At 43.6% G+C, this 23,433-nt stretch overlaps 2 protein-coding genes across 2 annotated transcripts; one reads left to right on the top strand and one right to left on the bottom strand.

Moving 5' to 3' along the window:
• The first annotated feature begins 3,454 nt into the window (after positions 1-3,454).
• Positions 3,455-16,643, top strand: mindy4b (MINDY family member 4B). Its single transcript, XM_036127368.1, has 11 exons — positions 3,455-3,697; positions 4,702-4,839; positions 10,818-10,937; positions 12,821-12,918; positions 13,980-14,145; positions 14,222-14,287; positions 14,433-14,503; positions 14,698-14,770; positions 15,028-15,204; positions 16,156-16,336; positions 16,412-16,643. Exons 1-11 carry the CDS (start codon positions 3,596-3,598, stop codon positions 16,546-16,548), a joined length of 1,329 nt encoding a protein of 442 aa, XP_035983261.1. The 5' UTR covers positions 3,455-3,595; the 3' UTR covers positions 16,549-16,643.
• A 1,167-nt stretch (positions 16,644-17,810) lies between these two features.
• On the bottom strand, positions 17,811-22,479 carry tsen34 (TSEN34 tRNA splicing endonuclease subunit). Its single transcript, XM_012856979.3, has 5 exons — positions 22,201-22,479; positions 20,514-20,807; positions 18,701-18,827; positions 18,341-18,628; positions 17,811-18,236 (listed from the first exon to the last, which is right to left on the bottom strand). The coding sequence occupies exons 2-5, from the start codon at positions 20,796-20,798 to the stop codon at positions 18,049-18,051; spliced, it is 888 nt and encodes a 295-aa protein (XP_012712433.2). The 5' UTR covers positions 20,799-20,807; positions 22,201-22,479; the 3' UTR covers positions 17,811-18,048.
• Between the last annotated feature and the right edge of the window lie 954 nt (positions 22,480-23,433).

Genomic DNA, 23,433 nt, shown 5'->3' with positions numbered 1-23,433 from the left:
GGACTTATTTCTTGTTTGCTGAATAAACGAGTTCCGCTGCCTTCCGTTTACGCGCCTGAAACAGATCAGACGTCTAAGAGCATCAGCATGGTCCCCGAGTCCCAGGAGGTCCACATTTACCGACGGTCAGAGCTGACTGGATAAAAACCTGAGCCATCGCTAATCACTTGGCTGACTGGTACTCTGTGATCATCGTGGTTGTCACAGAGACACAGGGGGAAGGACAAATTTTCCTGGAAGACAGAGAAGAGAGGAAGGAAGCGGCAGAGCTCGACCTGTTCAGGTATTTGATCGACTGCAGGTAAGGTTCGATCTACGCCACACTGATAGGTAGAGTCAGACTGAACAGATCTATATCAAACCAAATGTTGGTTAGGCTCACTTATCCTCTTCAAACAGTTTGAGCAGAACAGGCCAGTAATTAATCTTATTCCACCTTGATTAACAATGATCAGGACTTTGAGACAGAATGTCTTTTTCAATAAGGTCTTTTGTTGTCTGGAAATTAAAACATCAATAACAAAACATTGGAAGAAATTTGAACATAATCAGTTGCCTACTTTTTTTAGATCAGTTCTCTGTCAGTAAGGTGGGCATTTTACCATTCATGTAAGTTGGTACCTCAACAGGCTACTTTCCTGCCTCCTTTAAACATTTCCGGTTCACCACAACTGAACCCAATGAGTAGTCTATTACCAGGCCTCTGCAGAACTTGGTGGCATGCAGAGGATGTAATCTGGGGTATATTTCAGGAAGTTTAATCAGTTTTGCAGGAGCAGACGCAAATCTAGAGCTCATGAGACAACTGAATGTGGACACCCCTGATCTTTACACTGAAAGTGATAGCCTAGGGTCTCCAACTCCTGTCTATGACAGCCACTGTCCTGCTAATTTTCATACACATCTGACTCAAACTATTAGCCTATTTCCAGGAGAACTTCATGAGAAAGTTATATTTGGCAATTTGATTGAGGTTTATTGGACCAGGGATACATCTAAAAGGCTTTGACAGTGGTATCAGTGCTGGAGTTGGAGATCCTGGGCCAAATTGCAGAGAATTTAAGAATCAGTTAGATTTATCCAAAATGTTTACAGACACGCCTACTCTTGTCATCATATCCTAAATCTCTTGCTGACATTTTGCATAAACAAATAACATAGGTAATAGGTCAGAGAATGCTTGCATCTTTGGTTTAATTTATACATGTGGCTAATCACATATCAAACAGAAGGTGGATGGGTTAACAGATGTGTAAATGTATTGAAACATCTGAATGGTGAGTCTGAATTCATGCAAGCTCATTATCACACAGTAGCCAGAGCAAAACCCAGTTCAAGTGAGTTTTTCTGGTCCCATATGTCTATAAAAGTCGAACAATAGTGTCATTTGCAACTTTAGTGTGTAGTTCAGCAGCTCTTTGGCACACACTGCAGCAGGGAATCCAACCATCGTTCCACCGACAGGACAATAGAATCTCCTCCACCTGAACCTCAGCCACCAGCATGGCTGAGATCATCCATTCTCCTGAAAATGTTCTCATCATTTAACCTTTCTGGGGCAGACAAGACTTGTTCAGATTTAGGTTTGCGCCCTGATGATGAGGTCCAGTTAGGATCCTCGCAAACACACAAAACTGAGTCTGATCACTGTGACTGCTGTTGTACACTCAAGTCATGAGGAAAAATCGGGACTGAGTTGTAAGTAAGGACATTTGAGACTTCCCCTCACAGCAGGGTGCCGTTGCTATAAAGCCAAGCTCCCACAGACAATCATTCTCATTTTCCCATTGCTTCGTTGGAGCAACATTGGGGAGAAACTCTCATCATCCAATTTATGTTTGTGTTTTCCGGTCCGCTCATTACGACCAAAATGCGACTTGAAGCCTTTTTAAATTAGTGCTGAATGTCCGCTAACATAATGCTATTAGCTTTCGGATAACATCCACTCTTCCCGGATAGGCAACTATGGTTTGTTTCAAACATCAGGTTTGTTTTCGTTTCGCTCTGCCATCGTTCAATAGTGCTATGACCATTATTACTGCATTAATATGAAATATTAATATCGATTTAATGGTGTTTTGGTATAACTTTAGGATTAACTCACTTAGTGACCGATCGCTACAGCGACTCCAAGCTTCCCAGATGAATAATCGCATTAAGATGCCTTGAGATGACATGTTTCATGATTTGGTGCTATATAAATAAAATTGAATTGAATTGAATTGAATTAATAAAATCAAGCGTCTAAAGTTAAAGATTCTTACTGAGCAAATAATTCTTTACTTAAGCTAATTTAACCTCATTCTACATTCTTTAAGATTAACTTTGGTTCTTTAACTTTGATCTGCAGTGAACCAGGGATCACTGAATCACTCTCATGGTGATCAACCATTTTATTTTGTCCTTTTGTTTCTTTGTACATACATAGTTTAAAAGCTTTGTTTTATCTTAATTTTGCCTAGTAGATTTAGTTGAGTTTCACTAGCCTGGTAGAGAAGATTTGTTGATTGAAATATAGTGTTAATTCAGATAAACAGCATTCTGTAGTGATGTTCATTTTATTTCTGTTAATAAATTATTGAACTTGAAGAGAAGTTGTCACTCCTTTATTCTATGTGTGCAGAGTTTGCTGTTAAAAGATCACCAGTGCTTAAATAATCCCTTTCAACTATTGTCCTGTTATCAGCTGATTGGGCTGATATCCAGTGGACAATATCAAACAGACCAAGAGTTATTTATTAGACTTTAAATAACTTTAAACAGTGTGTAATAGCATAACACTCCCACCCTGAGGGTCAGTCACGTAGAAGTCGCTGGAGCTCAAACAGAAGAGATACTGTTTAACATTCAGCTTCCCATCATCCTGCTGCGTATGAATCTTTTCACCCTTTCTGTATTGTTGGTTATCCTGGATCATAATGACTATAGGTTGTAATTATGGGTGGAAGTCCTCTGAAGTTATGATGTCTGTCTTCAGATGGAGGCGGAGCTTCAGAAGATTCTGGTCCAGGTGTCAAACCTGCAACAGCGAAGGAAAGTTTACTCTCTGCAGAAACTATAAGCATCCAGCTGATTAAATGACTGACTATCCTCTTCTTCACCTTCGTCTGACCCAGAATCTGTTTGTCTCTTCCAGCAGGCTGCAGTCAGACCACAGTGTGGTAAGTGTCTGGAAACAGATTTATTTGGGTTCATTAATTAATACCTACAACTGTTAAGTGATCTTCACTATCAAAGGTTCTGGATAGGTTGGAATGATGGGTTCTAATTCGATTGTTGTGTTCCGGGGCGTTCTGGGTATTCTGTTCTAGCATTAGATCCCACTGCCCTCTGCTGGTGTAGAACATGCAGCCGGGTCAATTTTCAACTTCCAGATGATCATGTGTCAGTCAGAGAGGATTCAGTTTCACTGCAGCACCAACCAGCAGCTGTCCGCCCCAGGTGTGCTGCAGAACCGCGGTCGATCCTGGACTACAGTCAGTCCTGGAACGGTCGGGATCAGAAGGGTTAAACTGCAGAGGAGTCGGAGCCATGAAGGCCGAACAGAGTTAATGTGCTGCAAGACGTACTGGCTGTACTGCTGACTGTGGTTCTGATGGTGGTGCTGACTGTGGTTCTGACAGGGGTAGTAGTGATGACAGACTCCGGGCTGGACTACATTGAGCTGCTGCAAGATGAAGTCAACAAGAATCCAGATGTGAGTCTACATCGGTCCTTTAGGTTCTGCTGCTTTGTTCCCACAGCACTTTAACAGGACAGACGGCAAGAGCCTCAGGTCTCCATGCTCTTCATCTTGAAACATTTTAAAACATCTCTTTTCTTCCTCTCTTCTGTTCCGGCGCCTGATGGAGAGCTTATTTGGATTTTATACGTGGCAGAAAGAAGGAAAACTTTGGTTTCAGAGCCTATAACGTTTTTGAATCTGCTGCCACCTTTTAAAGCCTCTCTGTCTTCGAGGAATACCAGCCTACGAAGAGCTCCAGGTGTTATTTTCTCCACGTCTTCCAGCAGGCGCATCTTCTGGACAAACCTAAGGGGCCTGAATTCTCCAACATTGTGTGCTGTGGACAGAGCAGTCCAGCAGACGTACCCTCATCTTCCTCAGCCCGGCCTCTGGAATGTGCTTTTCTCTCTGTCTGAGAGAGAAATGCATGGAGAATATCTGCTTTAAAGGGCATCGCTTGTCACTCTGAAATCTCTGCTGGACCTTTCTGTGTTACTGTCACCATGGAAGTGGGAACGATACAACCTCCTACCATCACAGAGCCTTGCTGCGGTGACCGATCGCTGTCATCAGGCTGGATGCTGCTTTTCCTTTAAGAATCTGAAACACTGATCTATCTGACCGCAATCCATGTTCCCACAGCGATAGTCCATCCCTGGTGGCTCCGAGAGGAGCAGACAGCATCTCTGAACAACGTTAACATCAGCAAAGCATATAAATGGAACTCTGTTTGATCGACAAACAAATCCAGAAGTAACCCCTTGTCCACATGGTTCCATTAGCTGTTAATCAATGACGGTTCTTGAAGCTGTGTTGCCTATTTTGCAGGGTTTAAAAAGCAATTTTTAATGTTTACCCAGAGAAGTTGTTTTACCTCTGTGTTTTTGACTGGAGTGTTTGCAGTCAGCAGAGATTGTTAACAAGATATTTTGCGGTGGAGATTTCAGCAGATGATCCATGTTTCCTCCTTTCTGCAGAGGCTGCTGGATGTAGGGAAGGAGGAGGACCAGGACGAGGTCCCTTGCAGGACCCTCCCAGCTCTCTACTCCATCCCCCGGACCCTTGTGATCTCTCCGGGCCTCGGAGGAGCACCGGTCACCCCGCAGCTGACAGAGGTAGGCTTGGTGAATCAGAGAGGCATAAACAGGAACTCTTCTGAGTTCTCCTACTGCTCTCCAGTCTGCAGTGTTTGTTGTTATTTCAGATTTTAACTTTTTATTTTCTGTAATTTTTCTCTTCATAGAAGGTACACCTGGTCTGGTGTTCTGTTAGCTGTGACATCATCAGGGGAGGCAGATCATCCTCTATTACCATCTAACATAGAAAGTACTCCTGGGTCAATGTGAGCTTCTGTGCTTTCTGTGTCTCTGCTCTGTCTTCTCTAAGCCCCAGTGGGTGGAGGCAGATGAGCGTTCACACTGAGCCTGGTTCTGGTTCTGCTGGAGGTTCTCCTCCCTGTTAAAGGGGAGTTTTCCTCTCCACTGTCGCTTCATGCATGCTCAGTATGAGGGATTGCTGCAAAGCCATCAACAATGCAGACGACTGTCCACTGTGGCTCTACGCTCTTTCAGGAGGAGTGAATGCTGCTTGGAGAGACTTGATGCAACCTGCTGGGTTTCCTTAGAGAGGAAACATTCTCACCAACCTGGAGGATCTGATGGAGTCTGACTTTAGAAAGAACCTTGAGGTGATGGGATGTTAATTGGAACTATATAAATAAAATTTAACTGAATTGGAAAAATGGTCACATGACACTGCTGCAGCCAGAGCAGCAGTTTTTGTAATGCTGAATATGATAGATCTAATTTATTTTCCCACACAAATTAAATCAATCTCAATGATTCTTGATTGATTTTAATGTTTTTCTCTTGGTTTTAAAGAGTCAAAATTGTTGTCAATAACAAATAGTAAATAAGTAAGTAAACTTTATTTATATAGCCCCTCTTTTATTGCTTCCCAACAAAAAAATAAAATAAAAAGATAAAATAACTCACTGTTTAAGAGCTCAAGTTTTGGCCAACTGATCCAAAGTAAATCAGATGCTCAGGTCTGCAAATGAGATCATATCGCAGATGAACAGCAGTACATGACATTTAACACCATGTTATTACTTATTTAACAGAGCAGACTCTACTCCATGATCCTTCAGCAGCAATAACTCTCAGCAGCAGTTTCTCTCTGACTTCATCATTCTCACATTGCAGTGGAGTCATTTTGGTCCGCTCTTCTTTCCATTATTGCTTCGGTGCATTCGGGTTTCTCCACAGCTCTCAAACGGTACCGCCACAGCAAATAAAGCTGATAAGATAAAATACCTTTATTGTCACTGTATGCACAAAGCATCCATGATGAGACCCAGAGGCGCTCCACAATGGTACCCAGGTACTGTTCCATGAGCAAAAAGGATTGTATCGCGTAGTCCCAGAGACCCGACCCAAGTTATTGTACAATGTTATGGAAATTGCACGTTCAAACATCTAAATGAATAAAACGACACCGGTAGGAAGCCATGTCTGAAGGCTTCAGTAAATAATTGACTAATGCACGTAATGACCTGACATGGCAAATGGTGCTGAAATGTTTACTGACAAGAGCGTTTTTGATTAAAAAAAAGGAACTGTACTAGAAGTGTGGAGATGACGAAACGGTGAAACATTTGTTTTGGGTTTGCTCAAAGGGTGTGAGTTTTTAATAAAACAATTTATACAACATATGGAATAATTGCATTTGGACTGTTTAAGAGAAACTGGGGAAGAAGTTGACAGTATTGGTAAATAATAGTCAGTCTAAAAGAATTTCTTTGGAAAGAAAGACATATCAGGTTTTTTAACAAATACAAAATGCCAGAAACGACAGTAATTAAAAGTATTGTTTATTTGGTTAAAGACTATATGTTGAATGATTTCCTTTGTAAAAAAAAGTGAAGAAAACATGTCAGTGTGGAAAGTATTACGGTTATACTGTAACGCCTCCTTTTGTTTTTCCGTTGGATCTTCATGTTATCCTGGAACTTAATCTGAAAAAGAACCATAAAAACCTTTGAAATTTTGAATTTAAGTGTTCCTGTACAGTTCAGTGTGGCTCTTGGATAAAAGCTGTAATCCAGTCTTGTGGCCCGTGCTTTAATTGACTTGTATCTTCCACCTGATGGGACACAAACAGTTTGTGTGCTGGATGGTACCGGTCCTTCGTCGTAACGCATGTTCTCCAGGGGGGCAGGTTTATTTTGGTAATGCGTCCGCCTTTCTTTAGGATTTATTGTAGTGACTTTTTCTTCCTGCTGAGCTGCTGATGTATCATGCGAGGACACTGAATGGAAGAACGGTAGGAGTCCAGCTGATGAAGATGAACATGAGAGTTCTGAGGAAGTACCGTACTGCTTTGTTCATCAGTACGTTGGTGTTTGATGTCCATGCGAGGTCCTCTGAGATGTGTGTTCCCAGAAATCCAAAACTGGAGACTGGCTCCCCTCTGTCATTATTGATGAGGAGTGGCTGATGCTGCTCCTTTATCCTGAAGTCAGTGATGAGTTCTTTTGTGTTTTTGGTGTTTAGTGTCAGGTTGTTTTCTGAACACCAATCAGTCTCTGTATCTCCCCTCTGTATGCCCCGTCATTGCCTTCAGGAATCAGCCCTACCACCGTGGTGTCATCTGCAAATGTGATAATATTGGTTTTGTTGGATGGTAAACAGTAAATTGTGTCCTGTGAGAGGAGAAGGGAGCTCGGCACACAGCCTTGGGGTATCCCAGTGCTGAGTGACGGAGTGGCGGAGTGATGAGGTCCCAGTCTGACTGTCTGCAGGGTGGAGTGGCGGTCACTGGAAATGACGTCTTCTGTTTGTCAGTACTGGTGTCCACTGGTGTGAATTGAGAGTGTGTTGGTTTGATGTGCGTTAGAACGCGTCTTTCCAGGCACTTCATAATGACTACAGTCAGAGCTACCGGCCTAAAGCCGTTAAGGCAGGCAGCCACTGACTGTTTCGGGGGGCTAGTATGATGGTGGAGGTATCTGAGGTCCACCCTTTTTAAGGTTATTTATATTTTTAGCATCTGACCTTGGTGACTGTTATCCTCTGGCTTATAGAGTTATAGGCTGCTTTTAAAACAGTCTACCATAGGATTTTAGTCTCTCGTTTGCAGCAGTGGAGGCATATCTGCGGTACTGGTTTAGGTCCTTCTTTCTGTGTCTGCCTCAGCGTCCATGTCTTGTCCTCTCCTCCTTCCTTGTATGGGGTCCCGCAGGGCTCTGTTTTAGTCCCCGCCCTCCTCACGCTATACCTGCTTCCTCTTGCCTTTTTTTGTGGAAAATATGGGATTTCCTCTCATTGTTGGGCAGATGATACCATCTCCCGCTAAAGGAGGAGGACTCCAACTCTCTAAGCCTTCAGTCTTTATGCCTGGGTGTCATAAGGTAACCTGACTCCGCCAGATAGATTTGCTTCGCATATCCATCTGGAAACCTTCCGTTGAAGTAATTTTGGGAAGGGGCGAAAATACTGGTTAGCTGATTGGCCTATGTTGGTGATAGACAAGCCAAATAAACCAATCAGATCAACAAAGCATATGACGTACTCGTCAACATGCTTTGAAAACACAACCACAAGCCAAGCTACTCTTGCTGCTGCAGGTAAAGACTCGTTAGCTCAGCAAAGAAATTCCGATAAAACTTGCTTGATAGCCGCGCTAACGCTAGTTTCATCGGCTGAAGCCGCCATGTTCTTTAGACTGAACTGTCGCGCTTCTCGTTGCGTCACACCTCAACCTGCCTCAAAGCCAACGCTGATTGGACGTTCGTTTGGTGAACGGCTCCAAAATTTTCTTTAACGGAGAGTAGCCAGACTGATCTGCGAGTGAAACCTTGAAAGCTCGCAAGATCAGGATGGTCTCACGAGGCTAGTCATAAGGGGCTTCCTGTAGACATCAGAAAGGTTTAATCCACGTCTGTTTTTAAAACCCATCTCTTCTTCCTGGCCTTTGACATCATCTGAGAAGTTGACTTTTAAATTCATTTTTTATTCTTATATTTTATCTTTATATTTTACTTTGCTGTGAATAATTACACCATTGTTTTATTAATTTTATTTTTAACTGAGATGTTACTGTTACTGCTCTTTTATTCTGTACACTTCACTTGGGTTTTATGGGTGTTTAAATTGCTCTGTGAATAAAGCTGACATAGTGAGGTAGGTCTGGATATTTACCCGACCACTGCAGCACCTGGTTTCTTTTCCATTTTGAGCTATTCTGTCCTGGATCTGCGGCTGTGTTTGGGATCGTTGTTCTGTTGATGACCCAGTTTGGTCCAAGCTTCAGCTGTTGGACAGATGGATTCACATTTGATGCTAGAATACCTTGGTCTACAGAAGGCATTATGGTCCACTCACTGACTGCAAGCTGTCCATGTCCTGTGACTACAGAACTACCCCATCATTCCTTCACCACTGTGCTTGATAATTGGCACAATGTGTTTGTTTTGATACAGTGTTTGGTTTTCTGTAAAACGTGCAGTTGTACATTGTGCCCAAACATGTCTTTAGGCTCATCTGTCCAGAGGACATTGATCTAAAAGTCTTTTGTTTCATTCAGATGCAGTTTGCAAGCATATGTCAGGTTCTGTTCAGGGAGCAGAGGCGTTCTCCTGCATCCCTTACACACTGTTGTTTCAAAACCAGAACATCAAATTGAGACCTTCCTTAGTTTACCACCAGAGGCATTGCATCTCCACTCAGGGAGAATATGAAGACATTTGGCGTTAAGCGATACGCAGGGTAGAAAGAAAACAACCACCTAGAAATGATTTTCCTTTCTCCTCACACTGATGGTGAGCAGCTCACAGAGACCCACTGGTTGCTACAGATTTCCAGTTTCTAATGAACTCTTGTCTGCAGATCCTGATTTTATCTTGTAAACCTGCTCTTTTTGCTATTTTGATTTAAATCAAACAAACATTCACCATAAATGGGCAAATGTGCTGCAGATTCACTGACAGAGGTGGTAGTTTAGAATCCAACAGGACATGAAGGAGTTGGATCAAAGCTTGTGTCTCCGACATTTATCTGATGTTCACTACATCCAACATAAAGTAAATCCAACAAATAAGTATTTGTTGATGGATTTATGGATTTAGAAAAGTGGGACTTTTCAGTTTTAGAGCATTAAATGAAAAAGAAGTGTCTGGTGCATGTCTTCAGGCTGAGCCGATTCATTTCCATCACTGGTCTCAGTTTATCAGTCCAATAATCAGGTGTTCAATCAGGATGATACATGAATTTACCTGAAACCTGTAGAAGCAGCAAGGGTGGACTATCTTTACCCTCATCTTCATAGAGCGTTAATTTTGACTGTGCTGGCTAATTTTCAGTGGACAGCAATCAGGTGTGTAAAAGTTCCGAAATGTTCCTACTGTTCTCCAGTCTGCATTGTTTGTTGTTATTTCATCTTCTACATTTTTGTTCTCTGTCATTTTTCTCTTCATAGCAGGTACATCTGGTCAGATCATCCACTATTACCATCTACCATAGAAAGTACTCCTGGGTCAATGTGAGCTTCTGTGCTTTCTGTGTCTCTGCTCTGTCTTCTCTAACATAGAAAGTACTCCTGGGTCAATGTGAGCTTCTGTGCTTTCTGTGTCTCTGCTCTGTCTTCTCTAACATAGAAAGTACTCCTGGGTCAATGTGAGCTTCTGTGCTTTCTGTGTCTCTGCTCTGTCTTCTCTAAGCCCCAGTGGGTGGAGGCAGATGAGCGTTCACACTGAGCCTGGTTCTGGTTCTGCTGGAGGTTCTCCTCCCTGTTAAAGGGGAGTTTTCCTCTCCACTGTCGCTTCATGCATGCTCAGTATGAGGGATTGCTGCAAAGCCATCAACAATGCAGACGACTGTCCATTGTGGCTCTACGCTCTTTCAGGAGGAGTGAATGCTGCTTGGAGAGACTTGATGCAACCTGCTGGGTTTCCTTAGAGAGGAAACTCTCTCACCAACCTGGAGGATCTGATGGAAGCTGACTTTGGAAAGAGATTTAAAATGATATGTATCATGAATTGTAGCTATATAAATAAAATTGAATTGAATTAAAAGTGTTTCTGTTTTTTCCTCAGAGCCTGAGGAGGATTCTCTTTGGGGGAACGTTTCACGTCTTCAACTACGAGTGGCGGAAATCTTTCTTTCAGTTCAGAGATCCAGGCTCTGAGCTGTCGTACGCTCTGGAGGCCGACAGGGTGAGAAACCCAGATACTCCTGACCTTACAGATAAATGATGATCTGCTCTGAGCTTTAATTATGTTCTGAAGTTTGGAGGTCTGTAGCTGTGGACCCTGGAGAAAAGTAGAGGATTCTCTGTGCCTCAGCATGGACTATCCTCCACTCTGTGGCTTTTCCATCAGACCTACTGAGTTTCTGTGGTTGTGGTTGCTTTAACAGTGGCGAGTAAATGGGTCACAACTGGACTCCTGGTGCAGGCGGCATCCCATCACAGCACCTTACCTGAACTCACTGAGCCTCTGAAAGTGACTCGAACTTTCACAGATGTTTACAGCAGAAGTCAAGACGCCTAGCTGCTGGGTTTTATACACCTTTTGCCAGAACCGGATCATGGAGGACTTGGGTCCTTGGGCAAAAGCAGGTTTTGGTTAGCCTCGTGAGACCATCCTGATCTCGCGAGCTTTCAAGGTTTCACTCGCAGATCAGTCTGGCTACTTTCCGTTGAAGAAAATTTGGAGCCGTTCACCAAACGAACGTCCAATCAGCGTTGGCTTTGAGGCGGGTTGAGGTGTGACGCAACCAGAAGCGCGACAGTTCAGTCTAAAGAACATGGCGGCTTCAGCCGATGAAACTAGCGTTAGCGTGGCTATCGAGCAAGTTTTATCGGAATTACAGAGTATTTCTTCACTGAAAGAAGAGCAAAACACTGCTCTGGAGGCTTTTCTCAGAGGAAAAGATGTTTTTGCTCTTCTCCCGACTGGTTTCGGCAAGAGCTTGTGGTTGTTTTTTCGTCGTCGCTGTTAGTACGTCATATGCTTCGTTGATCTGATTGGTTTATTTGGCCCGTCTATCACCAACATAGGCCAATCAGCTAACCAGTATTTTCGCCCCTTCCCAAAATTACTTCAACGGAAGGTTTCCAGATGGATATGCGGAGCAAATCCATCTGACGGAGTCAGGTAAGGTTTTGGTGCCCTGGCAGCACAAATTCCTTTTACCCATGCAAATCCTGGTACACCGACTCACGTTAGTGGATATAAACTGATTCACAGTCGGTTTAACACGTTCCCTGTCAGCTCTGTGTTATCCTCTTAAAGGTGTAGCCACAATGGGAAAAGGTCCAACTGAGCTGCACCGCTTTCCTTGAAATGCTTTCATCTATGCAACAACAAAAAAAGATTTAAACAGCGAAAATATTTTCCCTATCATCCTGGGCCTGTTTGTGTCAAGTTGTGCAATCACTGAAATACATCAAAAGATGCACTTTGTTGTTACATTTGACTTACCTTTGGTTTGGTCAGGGGCGGGGCTATGACATCACGAAGAATAAAATACCTCACCTGAAATGAGCTTATGGGTTTTACAAAGTATCTGTTGACTAAATCAGCTACCAGGCCCAGCCTGTGGCCAGGTAACTGGTTGGCACCCCTGAATTTATCTGGGTAGACCCGTTACTTCTGGTAAGACGGTGCAGAAGGTGTTTTTCCCCATTGTTGATGTTGAAGGCCGCAGCATTTTGATGATACCGGGCAGAGCTGAGGCTGAAGTTTACTGGGACCAAACTTTGGTTAGACTAAGCTGAAGTTTTGTCTGCTGAAGCTGAATTCTAGCAAGACCAACCGTAGTTTCAGTCTAAAGAAACTGAACTTTAGTCGGCTGAAGCTAACTTTGAGTCAGACCACCAAGAGTTTTAGTTTGTTGAAGCTGGGCTTTGGTTGTATCAAGCAAAGTTCTTGTCTGTCCAGAGAAAGTTTTAATCAGTCCAAGCAAGATTTTATTTGTCAGGGCTGAATTTTAAAAAGACCAACCAACATCTGTTGAGCCAGACACAGTTTTGTTTCTATCAGGCTGAGTTTTGGTCAGCTTGAGTCATCTCACCTGCACAGGTGTTGTGTTTCAGGGTGGAGCCCGCGCTATTCAGATGGTCATCCAGGCTCGCATCATCAAGTACCTGCTGTTCAGCCGACCAGGCGGCACAGACAGACGGACGCTGAACAGGTGAGTACAGATGTCCGGACATGACACCTTCACCTGTGCACACAAGATCACATGACACCTGAAACATGGCTAGCTGAAATAGAGACAGCCACAGAGTCAACTGGAGTCAAAACCACCTGTAGATATAAACTTACCTGTCCAGTCATGGAGCTCAGAGCTCGGCTCCTGATTGTGAAGCTTAACCTTTGAAGGATCAGTTTGGTCAGAGTTATCAGAACTGGAACCGTCAGAACATCAGAGGTCTTTATCTGGTTCTGTTCGCTCTCTAACACAAGGTGGATCCACCTGAGGATCTGAGGAACTCATCATCCGTCTCCAAACCAACCATCTGCTCTCTGATTGGATGGTTTGTGTGGCCAATCAGATGAAGGTACAGGGCTGAAGCCAGGGCCGGATTATCCTTAAGGGCCAGGGGGCCAGTGCCCAGGGGCACCAACCACATGACACATGCTTTAAAAATATATTTTTCATAAATTGTTATATTATTTACTTGAAATTGTTGAAAGACCATGCATTATTTGTTTTGTGAACACTGATGTCACAATAATAATAAATGATAAATAAATCAAGATTTTTTTGATTTCAACATTTTAAAATGAGATATTTCAATATTGCTCACTGCTCATAATATGCCTATGTAGTTTTGTAAGTTAGTAAATAGTAAATTACATTACAGAAATCCCCTTGATTATGTCTGATGTTTTTGACCGGAGGACAGCACGGGTAAGGGGGGGGGGGCTTTGAGGTATAGTGCCCAGGGGCACCACATTGTCTTAATACGGGCCTGCTAAAGCGCGCGGGCCTACCTTCAGGGTTCCATACAGTGTGGGAACTTTGGGTTTAATCTGTAAAGATCATCATTCCTAAAACCCTCTTAACAAGTAGCTACTTTCCCAAAGAAAAAGTTGATGGAAGTTAACAAACCCGCCTCTGGAAGCCTGGAACCAGTCTGAGCAACAGAACCTGGAGAGACCACTCCGCTTCCATTAGGAAATTCTCTTTGTTTTGTATAAAAATGAATGGGATTAATTCAGTGGAGAGTGACGTGTCTCCTCCGCCAGCCTCAGTCAGGTGGGACAGAGGGACCAGGAAAAGGCGCTCGCAGCGGCACTTTCTGACAGCCTGTGGTTGGCCGGTCAGGAGGAGCGGGCCACCGTCACCTTGGTGTCCGAGGACTACTGCATCACTCCTCACTTGGACTACAAGCTGGACAACTTCACGGAGAAGGTCAGTTCTGTCCAGATTCTCTGCCCTGCTCCGTGTGGCGCGCCATCATCCATATCGACTCCGTGATGCGTTTCAGCTCCAGTTGTTCACCTTCAACAAGAAGGAGGACGTCTGGAAGTTCATCCTGGACCACATTCAGTGTGTGAGTAAATCCAGAAATCAGCACCGATTCCATTCTGCTCTGATTCTATGTAGCTGGAAGGTCTTCAGGTCGGATGCGTGGACTGAGGTGGACTTTAAGGCCTGGAAAACCGTTAAATATCAGGTTTTTCTATGTGTGTTTGCAGTTTAAAGAGGAGGGGAGTCATGGAGTCATCCTGTTCCTGTACAGCCTGATCTGCTCCCGGACGGTCGACAGGTAACACTCTATGTTGTTGGACTTCAGAGACCAAACAGTCGCTGTAAATCTGAGTTAAACTGAATTAGGGCCAAGACCAGCAGGGGTTAATTAAAGTTAAAGTTAGGACTTTACTCTGGTTGTCTGGTTTTACTGCAGAACCTCAGGTCAGAGAAGCTCTGCAACTTCACCCTGGTTCTTCTTTTTCCTTCCAGGCTCAGGGACGATCTGGAGTCCAACACTTCCCATCTGCTGCACCTCAGTCTGGGAAACTTTGTGTGTCGTCAGGTAAGATGCTCACCTGTCCCAGGTAGAGTGGATCCTGTGAAGGGGTTTCCACCAGTGTGCTGATTAGACTTCCTGCCATGTGGATCACCTGAAACTAGCATTAATGGTTCTGGCGGACGCCTTTAAACGTTCCCCGGGTCTCTTTTATCCTTGCTAACTCCTCGCTCTGCAGAACTGGACCCTGATGGATGAACAAACGGGTCCAGGAGGTGTCACCTGCTGCTCTGGTTCTGTTCATGATGCTGGTATCTCTGCAGGCTTTACTCAACCTGCTGCTGACAGGCAGGGCCAGCACTCACGTTTTCAACGGGACGCTGCAGTTTGGGGAGGACGGCCAGCCGCTGGAGCGCCCCCTGCAGGGCGTCCTGTCTCGCAGCGATGTGGGTTACCTTCACTGGAGCCGGGAGCAGATGGACCGAGGCGGGCTGCCACAGGTAACTAACTCTCCACCATAGAGTAGTTTGAAAAACAAGTCACCTTCTTTAATTACTGCTACATTCATTTTTCACCTGTCTGCGTCCTCCCGGCCAGCAGGGGCAGTATAGCCGTTGTTACGAAGTCTGTTTGGTTATATCACTGCAGTCACTGCACAAAAAGTCCCGGATACAGTGTTCCTGTCCCATTTTGTCAGTATTTGAACACTTGAAATTCAATTCAATTCAATTCAATTTTATTTCTATAGCGCCAAATCATGAAACATGTCATCTCAAGGCACTTTACAAAATCAAGTTCAATCATATTATACAGATTGGTCAAATAAATTCCTATGTAAGTGAACCAGTTGATTGCATCAAAGTCTCTCCAAGCAGCATTCACTCCTGAAGAACCGTAGAGCCACAGGAAGAGTCATCTGCATTGTTGATGGCTTTGCAGCAATCCCTCATACTGAGCATGCATGAAGCGACAGTGGGAAGAAAAACTCCCCATTAACAGGAAGGAAAACCTCCAGCAGAACCAGGCTCAGTATGAACGGTCATCTGCCTCGACCGACTGGGGGTTACAGAAGACAGAACAGAGACACAACAAGAGAGACAAAAAAGCACAATGTTGTTGGATTTTATTTTCGGCATGTTTTAATGGCATAGATTTAGCATATTCTCCCTGAGCATGCCACAAGTGTTCTCCAGGTGCTCTGGCCTCCTCCCACAGTCCAAAACATAATTAGATTAATTGTTAAATCTTTAAATTGCTCTGGTGTGTATGTGTGGGTGGTTGCTTGTGTCTCTGTGATGGACTGACCTGGCAGTGCGTACCCCGCCGCTCGCCCACTGACCGCCAGAAAAAGGCAACGCTAACATCCAGGGAGGCCCTGAACAGGAGAACGCTCCGTAAGATTCACAGTTACTCATTTAATCACCTGAACAAAACGTTCTACGTTCCTGCAGGTGGGCAGCATGCTGAAGACCCCCAGGTTTCCGGTCTGGGTCTGCTGCATCAACAGCACCTACTCGGTTCTGTTCAGCCTGAACCGGTCCCTGCTGTCCGACTGGAGGATGGAGCACCAGTTCCAGCTCTACTATTACAACGGCCAGAACTGCCAGAGGTCCACAACCCGGCTAACCGTCGGTAAACAGCGCCGTTACCTGTGATTCAGGTCTGTTAAGCCATTTGTTGTTCAAAAACAGGCGTGTTCTCTCGCAGATACTCATTCCCACCACTGGGAGGCCCTGTCTACAGAGGCAGACCCGGAGAAAAGGTTCCCGTCCCTGGAGATGACCATCAGGACAAAATGGGACGGAGCCGCCATTGACTGGAATGGGACGGACCCGTTCTACTGAGCAGACAACAGGTCCACTGAGTTATATTATACACTGGAGTGCTAATAGCCGCTGTAAGAACGAGTCACTTTGAAGCCACCAGCCGCCATATTGGTACTCCCTATTTCCCCCCAGTAACTAGGGAATATGTGCGCTACAGCATCGAATAATGAGGATTTTCTCATGTTCAGGGGGGCTTAAGACTTTTAAAATGTCAAATGCCATATACTTTTATGTTATGTTCTAAAACTATCAAGTACTGAGAGAGTCATGTGCTGAAATATTTTGCATTTTATTAATTTATATATATAAATAAATAAAACATTTATAAATATATAAATAACAATATACAAAAACATATTTACATACATATATATAAATATATATAAATAACAATATACAAAAACATATTTACACACACACACATATATATATATATATATATATATATATATATATATATATATATATATATATATATATATATATATATATATATACACATACACACACACACACACACACTATGAATAACATGTAAAATATTTCAGCACCTAATTTCCTAGTAGTTGATAGTGTTTGTACATCCACTGACTGTAGAATTACCTGTGAAACGTTTTCACACAGCCAGAAAACTGCTTGTTGTTGCAACCAAATCCTGTGGGATTCTATGAGAGTAGGGAGGAGCAAGATGGCGGCCAGTGACTTCAGTTTTTCGGCAAAATCAGCACTTCAGTGTATAATATAGGTCAGTGAACAGGTCGCGTTACAGCGCCCCCTACTGGTGGCAGCTATCAGCGGAACCTGAAGATGAGGTGACCAGTCAAAGGGTTCATCCAAGGAAACGATAAATCCCAGAGAAAAAGGAATAGATTCAGCTGCAGAATGGTTTTTAATTGCAAATAAATAAAAAAAAAAAAAATTTAAAACTCATAATTTTATTGACCCGCGCTATGATGCTTCGATCAGAGCAGTTTTCTTTCTATTCAGACGTCTGAGACATGTTTCCCTTTGTGTTGTGAATAAATTAGGTTATTGTTTAACTAAAAAAGTCTTCATAATGAACATTTTTAATCATCCGAAGAGTTTCCGCTTTAATAACGACTTTTCTAATGAACAATGATCTCCTGGCCCCTGAGAGTCAGTCGTGCCATTTTGGTACCAGCCTAATGGGTCAAAAGGCTCCAGAACCCAAAGGAGAATCTCTCAGGGGACTTGGGGGGTCTTTGCACAAAGATGAGAAAAGTTAGAGGACAAAAAGAAAATCTCCACACCATCTTACATCAGCTCAGAGTTAAAGGGCCCCAGGTTGCTGCCAGGGGCCCAAGAAGCTTTAATGACCCTCTGAGTCAGTTCAGTCCATGAGCCAGACTTCTGACCGGACCCATAACTAAAGCTGCTTTGTTCTGATCCGTTTAAATGTCTGTGTTCTGGATTATGATGGATTAATCAAAATTAGGTCCTTGTCCTTCCCTCGTGTCGCTGAATTCAGCTGAAAGTGCCCCCCCCCCCGTCCCACCGCTACACCATCCCGCTCCACTGTAGCGACGTGTAGTGGACCGGGCCGTCCGGCGCCGGCGAGCACAGCAGGACCGTCTTCTTCACATTGGAGCCCAGTCGGGCCACACAGAGGACGTCCAGCATGCAGATGGACTCGTCCAGAGTCAGACAGACAGCGATGAAGTGGGCGTGGAACCGCAGCGGGTCACCTGAGGAGGAGGAGGAGGAGGAGGAGGAGGAGGAAGAGGAGGAGTCAGCTGGAGGACGGCAGCCCAGACGGGACAAACAGAGGAGACCAGGTGTTCATGCTCACCTGGATACACCAGAAAGTCTCCTCCAAACTTCCCTGCAGAGGTCAGGAAGAAACCCCGCCCCCGCAGGTCTCTGAACACCTGGTACCTGGCTTCACGGCGGGGACTGTCCTGCTCTCTGATTGGCCAGTCCGCCTGCAGGAAGGCGCGAGCTTCCTGACAGTGGCTAAGCCCCGCCCTCGCTGTGCTCAGCTGCACCGCCAGCGCTGAGCGAGGGAAGGTGAAGTTTTGCCCGAGCGCCAGCAGACGGCCCTGCAGAGCCTCATCTGAGCCTGCTCCACACTCAGAGCCTGTGGACCACAACCAGAACCGTTAGATTGGACTACAGCAGCAAAGAACCTCCACCATAGTAAGACGAGTACCGGATGATGATGTCATGGCTCGGAGCAGCGCCGACCTCCTGTCCTCCAGAGCGAGGATGCTCTGCTCTTCGTAGCTTCTCTGCTCCTCTTCCTCATACCGCTGCTGGAGCTCCGTGCCCACTGCATCCTGACAGCAACAATAAAACAAGCGCACCTTCAATAGTCACCTGCAGAAAAAGCCTCACTGCCTCCTGGCAGCACTAGGAATCACACGGTTTCACTCCCTACAGCTGAAGCCCCGCCCATTCATCAACTGCAGGTAAAGCTCCGCCCCTAGGCATGGTTTGGGTTCAGAGGTCAACTTAATGTGGCTCTAACCATAGACATTATATACGTAGACGCGTCATTGACAGTTACCAGGGAAATGAACCCTAGTATATTCTGCCTATGCTGCGATGCGTCAGAGCGTCCGCCATCTTAAATGTGGCAAATCTGCAGTTACTCAGTCACTTAAACAGTATCAGAGGGACTTTAATCTCTGAATATACTTTGTTTTTGTAGTATTTTTGTTTTTGTAATATTACAAGTTTATTTTCGTATCCCTTTAGCTTCATTCTCCTGAATTTATTCTCGTAAAGAATAAAAATATTTAAAATAATCTAACCTGGCCCTATTACTCCAGGAGTGAAATTATTCTGCAAACTGTGACTATTCTGGAAATGTTCCCTCTTGATTCTCATAATATGACGTTTTTATCATAACATTATCACTTTTGTGTTTGTTTGTTTATTTTTACTTTATTGACCTATGACTTTTTTTTCCTCATATTATTAAATTTACCTCTTTAATACTCACCCAGAAAGTCTGTTCCTAAAGGTTCACATGTGACACGGTTTTACGAAATAATGAAGACAACAATGTTTAGATTTAACAAATTGATCCTTATATTCATAACACATACACACACGCATATATATATATATATATATATATATATATATATATATATATATATATATATATATATATATATATATATATATATATATATATATATATATATATATATATATATATATATGTGTGTGTGTGTGTGTATTTATTGCATCACAGGAATGAGGCATCTTCTCTGATCCACGTTCACTACAACAGAACTCAACTTTTTTCTGCCACAAACAATATGGCGGTGACGTTGACGTGCGAACCTGCGCCCTATGACGCGTCTACGTATATATGTCTGTGGTTCTGATAGCTTATCTGACCTAGCATGTTATCTCTAACCGGGTTCTACCTGACCAGATTCTAACATGCTCTGCTTCCTAACCCAATTCTGCCAACTAAACCTGGTTCTGATCAGGTCCGGTCACTTGCCAGGTTCTGATCTTTTTCTTTATCTGGTGCAGTGACAGCCTTGTTTCTTAACCAGTTTTATAACATACCTAGATCTCACCTGTTCTGTTTTCTCACCTGATTCTGACCCTGAGGTGTATTATTATAATGTGCCTTCTGGGCATATAACAGGGGGGCTGTTATGGATTATGAAATAACGGAGGATGTGGCTGCGAAAGACAGTTACCAGGGAAATGAACCCAAGGATGTGTGGCATGCATAAACAAATGGACAGTTATCTTCCTTGAAGCCAGCCAGAAGACAACATAGGGTAATAAACCAATCCTGAGCAGGCTTTGCTCATCCACATAAACTGAAGCAGCTGAGAGTAGGACACTATCAAGAGTTCATCTCGCATCGTTTTTTTATGAGAGTCCAGTACATCCACATCTTTTAGGAAAAGAACCTAGGTGATCCGCAACTGAATGCGGTAAACCTTAACATCATTAACCACACCAGGTTCTGCTTTGACCCGTATCCTGACCTGGTTCCTGGCCGGCAGAGCGGCAGCGCTGTGGCGTTCCCGCAGCAGTCTCTCCTCCTCTGGCAGCAGCAGCAGCGGTCGGCCCAGTCGGATATTCTGTCTGGGGGTTCTGGGCAGGGCGCCGAGAAGCGCCCCCACCAGGCCGCTGGACCTCACAGTCTTCAGGTCCTGGATCCGCCACAGGAGCGGGGCGGAGTCACAGAGGCTGAGCCCGACAACAGCGGAGGAGCTGCGTTCCTGCTCTGGCTGCAGTTCCCCCAGCTGCCTGCAGGGCGGCGCCTCCATCAGGAGAATCTGTGACAGGAACAGACAAACAGATTATTAATTAAAACCCACCAATGGGGAACGAGATCAGACACCAGGAATTAGACTGAGCCTCAGATTGGTGTCTACTAGATTGTAATGTTGACTCCTCCTGCTTTCATACACAGTTAGTACTTCTTTAAGCAAATGAATAAACAAAAAAAAACTCCGCTCTGTCCCGTTCTCCTGTTTCCCCCCAAATCAGCACAGCTGCGCCTTCAATAGCAGCTGACAGGGAGAGAAATAGAAAGAATCTGTGAAGTTTACACTATTTTTAAAAGATAAAAACATAAAGCACCATTCACGGCATCCAAAAGGTAAACATGAAAAATTATAAATGCAAAAGCAACAAAGACGAGAGAACTGATCCCACGTTCAGCCTGTTTAATCTGTCCTAACTCAAAATGAACAGCAGTGTTAAAAACTGTTAATCTAAGTTCTGCAGATTATTGGGGGGCTTGCATCAAACAAGCAGAACATGGGAAAACGGCAAAAATAAATATATCTTATTCTAACAACAATTCATAGGGTCCTATTACACTCCACACTTTTGTGTTTTACTCATACTTTGTTTCCTTGTTTTAATCCCACTTAAAATGTGTTGTTAATTTATCTGATAGGTAAAGCACAGACAGTTACTTTATTCCAAGGAAAATTTCACTAAATTAAAAATCTAACTAAAATTAACTTACGGTAACTACCATAGGTGTGATGCAAAATTAGTGTTTCAGATTTAAATTTCTTCTCTTGCTTTTTGCCGCCGTTTCCAAAACATTAACATTTAGAAGTTATCTTGGTAGCCAAGAGAAAAACACTTAAAAACATTTTTATTGGTCTTTTTCCACGTGTCTGTGTGACCAGGGTGGACCCTGTCGCCCAAATGACTCCAGGTTTTCTGTGAGTCGGGTCCAGAGTTCTGGTCCTGGTCCATGAATACCGAGTAAGCAGCTCTCTGGGGGTCAAATGAAACCCGGGTCCAGATTTTGGGGCATCTGGTTGTAGATTTAAGGCCATGAACAGTTTCAGAACCTCAAACAGAACCTGGTGCAGTGCAGGACTTTGTTCAACAGGTCTTGCTTTGTTTCATCTCTGATTAATTGTCTACATCCAAGGTTTCCTTCACCCTTTATTCTGGTCCCAGATTTCAGGTAATGAACCCGTTAATTAAGGTGTTTGGACCCGCAGGGTTGATCTAAACTGTCTCAGTTCCTTCTGGTTCCAGCCAGAGACATGAACACTGATCACATCTTCCTTCGCCTTCATCGTTACAGACAGCTGGTCCAGAACCAGAATCTCCCAGCAGTACAGTTCTGGTGTAATCCGGGTTCTGGTCTAAACCAGGACGTTAGAACCAGCTAATCAGTCACGAACGCTATTTTCTTACCAGAACGTGTTTTCTCTGCTTCGCGACGTGCCGTAAACCGCGCCAGCTGTAGTTCCTCTCTGAACTACAGCTTCCGGGACCGGAACCTCGTGGCGGAGGGCGGCGGGTGGAGTCCGCAGCGGTCTCAGTCAGTGCCGTGTGTAATTTATAAAATTATAAAACTATAAATTATCTAATTATAAACCTCTGGGCTCAATAAAACAGAGAGGGTCCACCCCGTTACGGTCTGCTGGACGAGAACTCGGTGGGAAGAGTGTCAGTGGGAGGGGTTCCGAGTCGGCCAATCAGGGCGATCATAGTCGATGACGTCACATGCCAGTAAAAAAAAAACACAACAGATCCGCTGCAGACGCTCCAGCCTGGAATTCTGTTTTTATTCAGCATTTATAGAAAATGTTTTATCTTTATGCACAAAAAGCTGTTATGAACTCTGTGCTTTACAGCCAATCAGAGGCAGAAGAACCCATTCATATTATTTTGCGGGTTCCACGAACAGAAACAGCTAAACAAGACGTACAGTGTGGTATTTCACATCGGGTCATCCCCATCCTCCATACCTATATATAAGAACTTCATCCAGAATCTTAACTGGGGTGAAATCTTGTCTCTTCCACGGAAACATTTTCTGACTAACAGTTAAAGATGTTTCTCTTAAATTAATTCATAATTTTTATGCCACCATACAATTCCTACAAAAATATAAAGTAGTTAATAGATGTTTCCTGCTCTTTCTGTAAACTTCATCCAGAGACAAGTGGATCCTTGGTCACAAAACGTTTGGAAAGATATTCCTGCTTTCACATCTGAAGGAATAAAACCTAATTTTCTTTTGTATTTCAAAAAAAGTTTTGCTTGGTTTTACAGACTGCAGCTCAAAAGATTTATCAAAATCTAATTTTGTTCATAGCAAAGTTTCATATTCACAAAAGCAAAATAATGAAAAGGGAACCACTTTTTTTTTTTTTTTTATAAATGACCTCAAACTTTATTTTGAAACAATCTCAGACTCTGGTAATAAAAAGGCAATAAAGACTTTAAAATTTCTTAATAAAAATTAACTTATAACTCACTTTTGTGTCTTGTGTTTCTTTTTGTTTACCCTGATCTATTGTTGTCTTCCTGTTGCCTTTTTTGTACATCCTGTTTTATAATGTGTGGTTCTCACTTGTATTTACATATTTTGCAAAGATTTAAATGAAATAAATACATAAAACAAGCTTTCAGTGTCATGGC

This window comes from Fundulus heteroclitus, chromosome 23 (genome assembly GCF_011125445.2).
Source record: "Fundulus heteroclitus isolate FHET01 chromosome 23, MU-UCD_Fhet_4.1, whole genome shotgun sequence".
Lineage (NCBI taxonomy): Eukaryota > Metazoa > Chordata > Actinopteri > Cyprinodontiformes > Fundulidae > Fundulus > Fundulus heteroclitus.
Note: the sequence above shows the minus strand (reverse complement) of the source record. Positions and strands in the feature narration are given on the sequence as shown.

Excerpts from the sequence above, each read along its gene's own strand:
- tsen34 (XM_012856979.3), bottom strand. The coding sequence starts at position 20,798 with ATGGAGGCGCCGCCCTGCAGGCAGCTGGGGGAACTGCAGCCAGAGCAG. Across the intron at positions 18,828-20,513 it reads CTCTGCCGGCCAGGAACCAG|GATGCAGTGGGCACGGAGCT; the intron begins GTCAGGATACGG and ends TGTTGCTGTCAG. Across the intron at positions 18,237-18,340 it reads AGACTTTCTGGTGTATCCAG|GTGACCCGCTGCGGTTCCAC; the intron begins GTGAGCATGAAC and ends CCTCCTCCTCAG.
- mindy4b (XM_036127368.1), top strand. The coding sequence starts at position 3,596 with ATGGTGGTGCTGACTGTGGTTCTGACAGGGGTAGTAGTGATGACAGAC. Across the intron at positions 15,205-16,155 it reads ACCGAGGCGGGCTGCCACAG|GTGGGCAGCATGCTGAAGAC; the intron begins GTAACTAACTCT and ends ACGTTCCTGCAG. Across the intron at positions 16,337-16,411 it reads CACAACCCGGCTAACCGTCG|ATACTCATTCCCACCACTGG; the intron begins GTAAACAGCGCC and ends GTTCTCTCGCAG.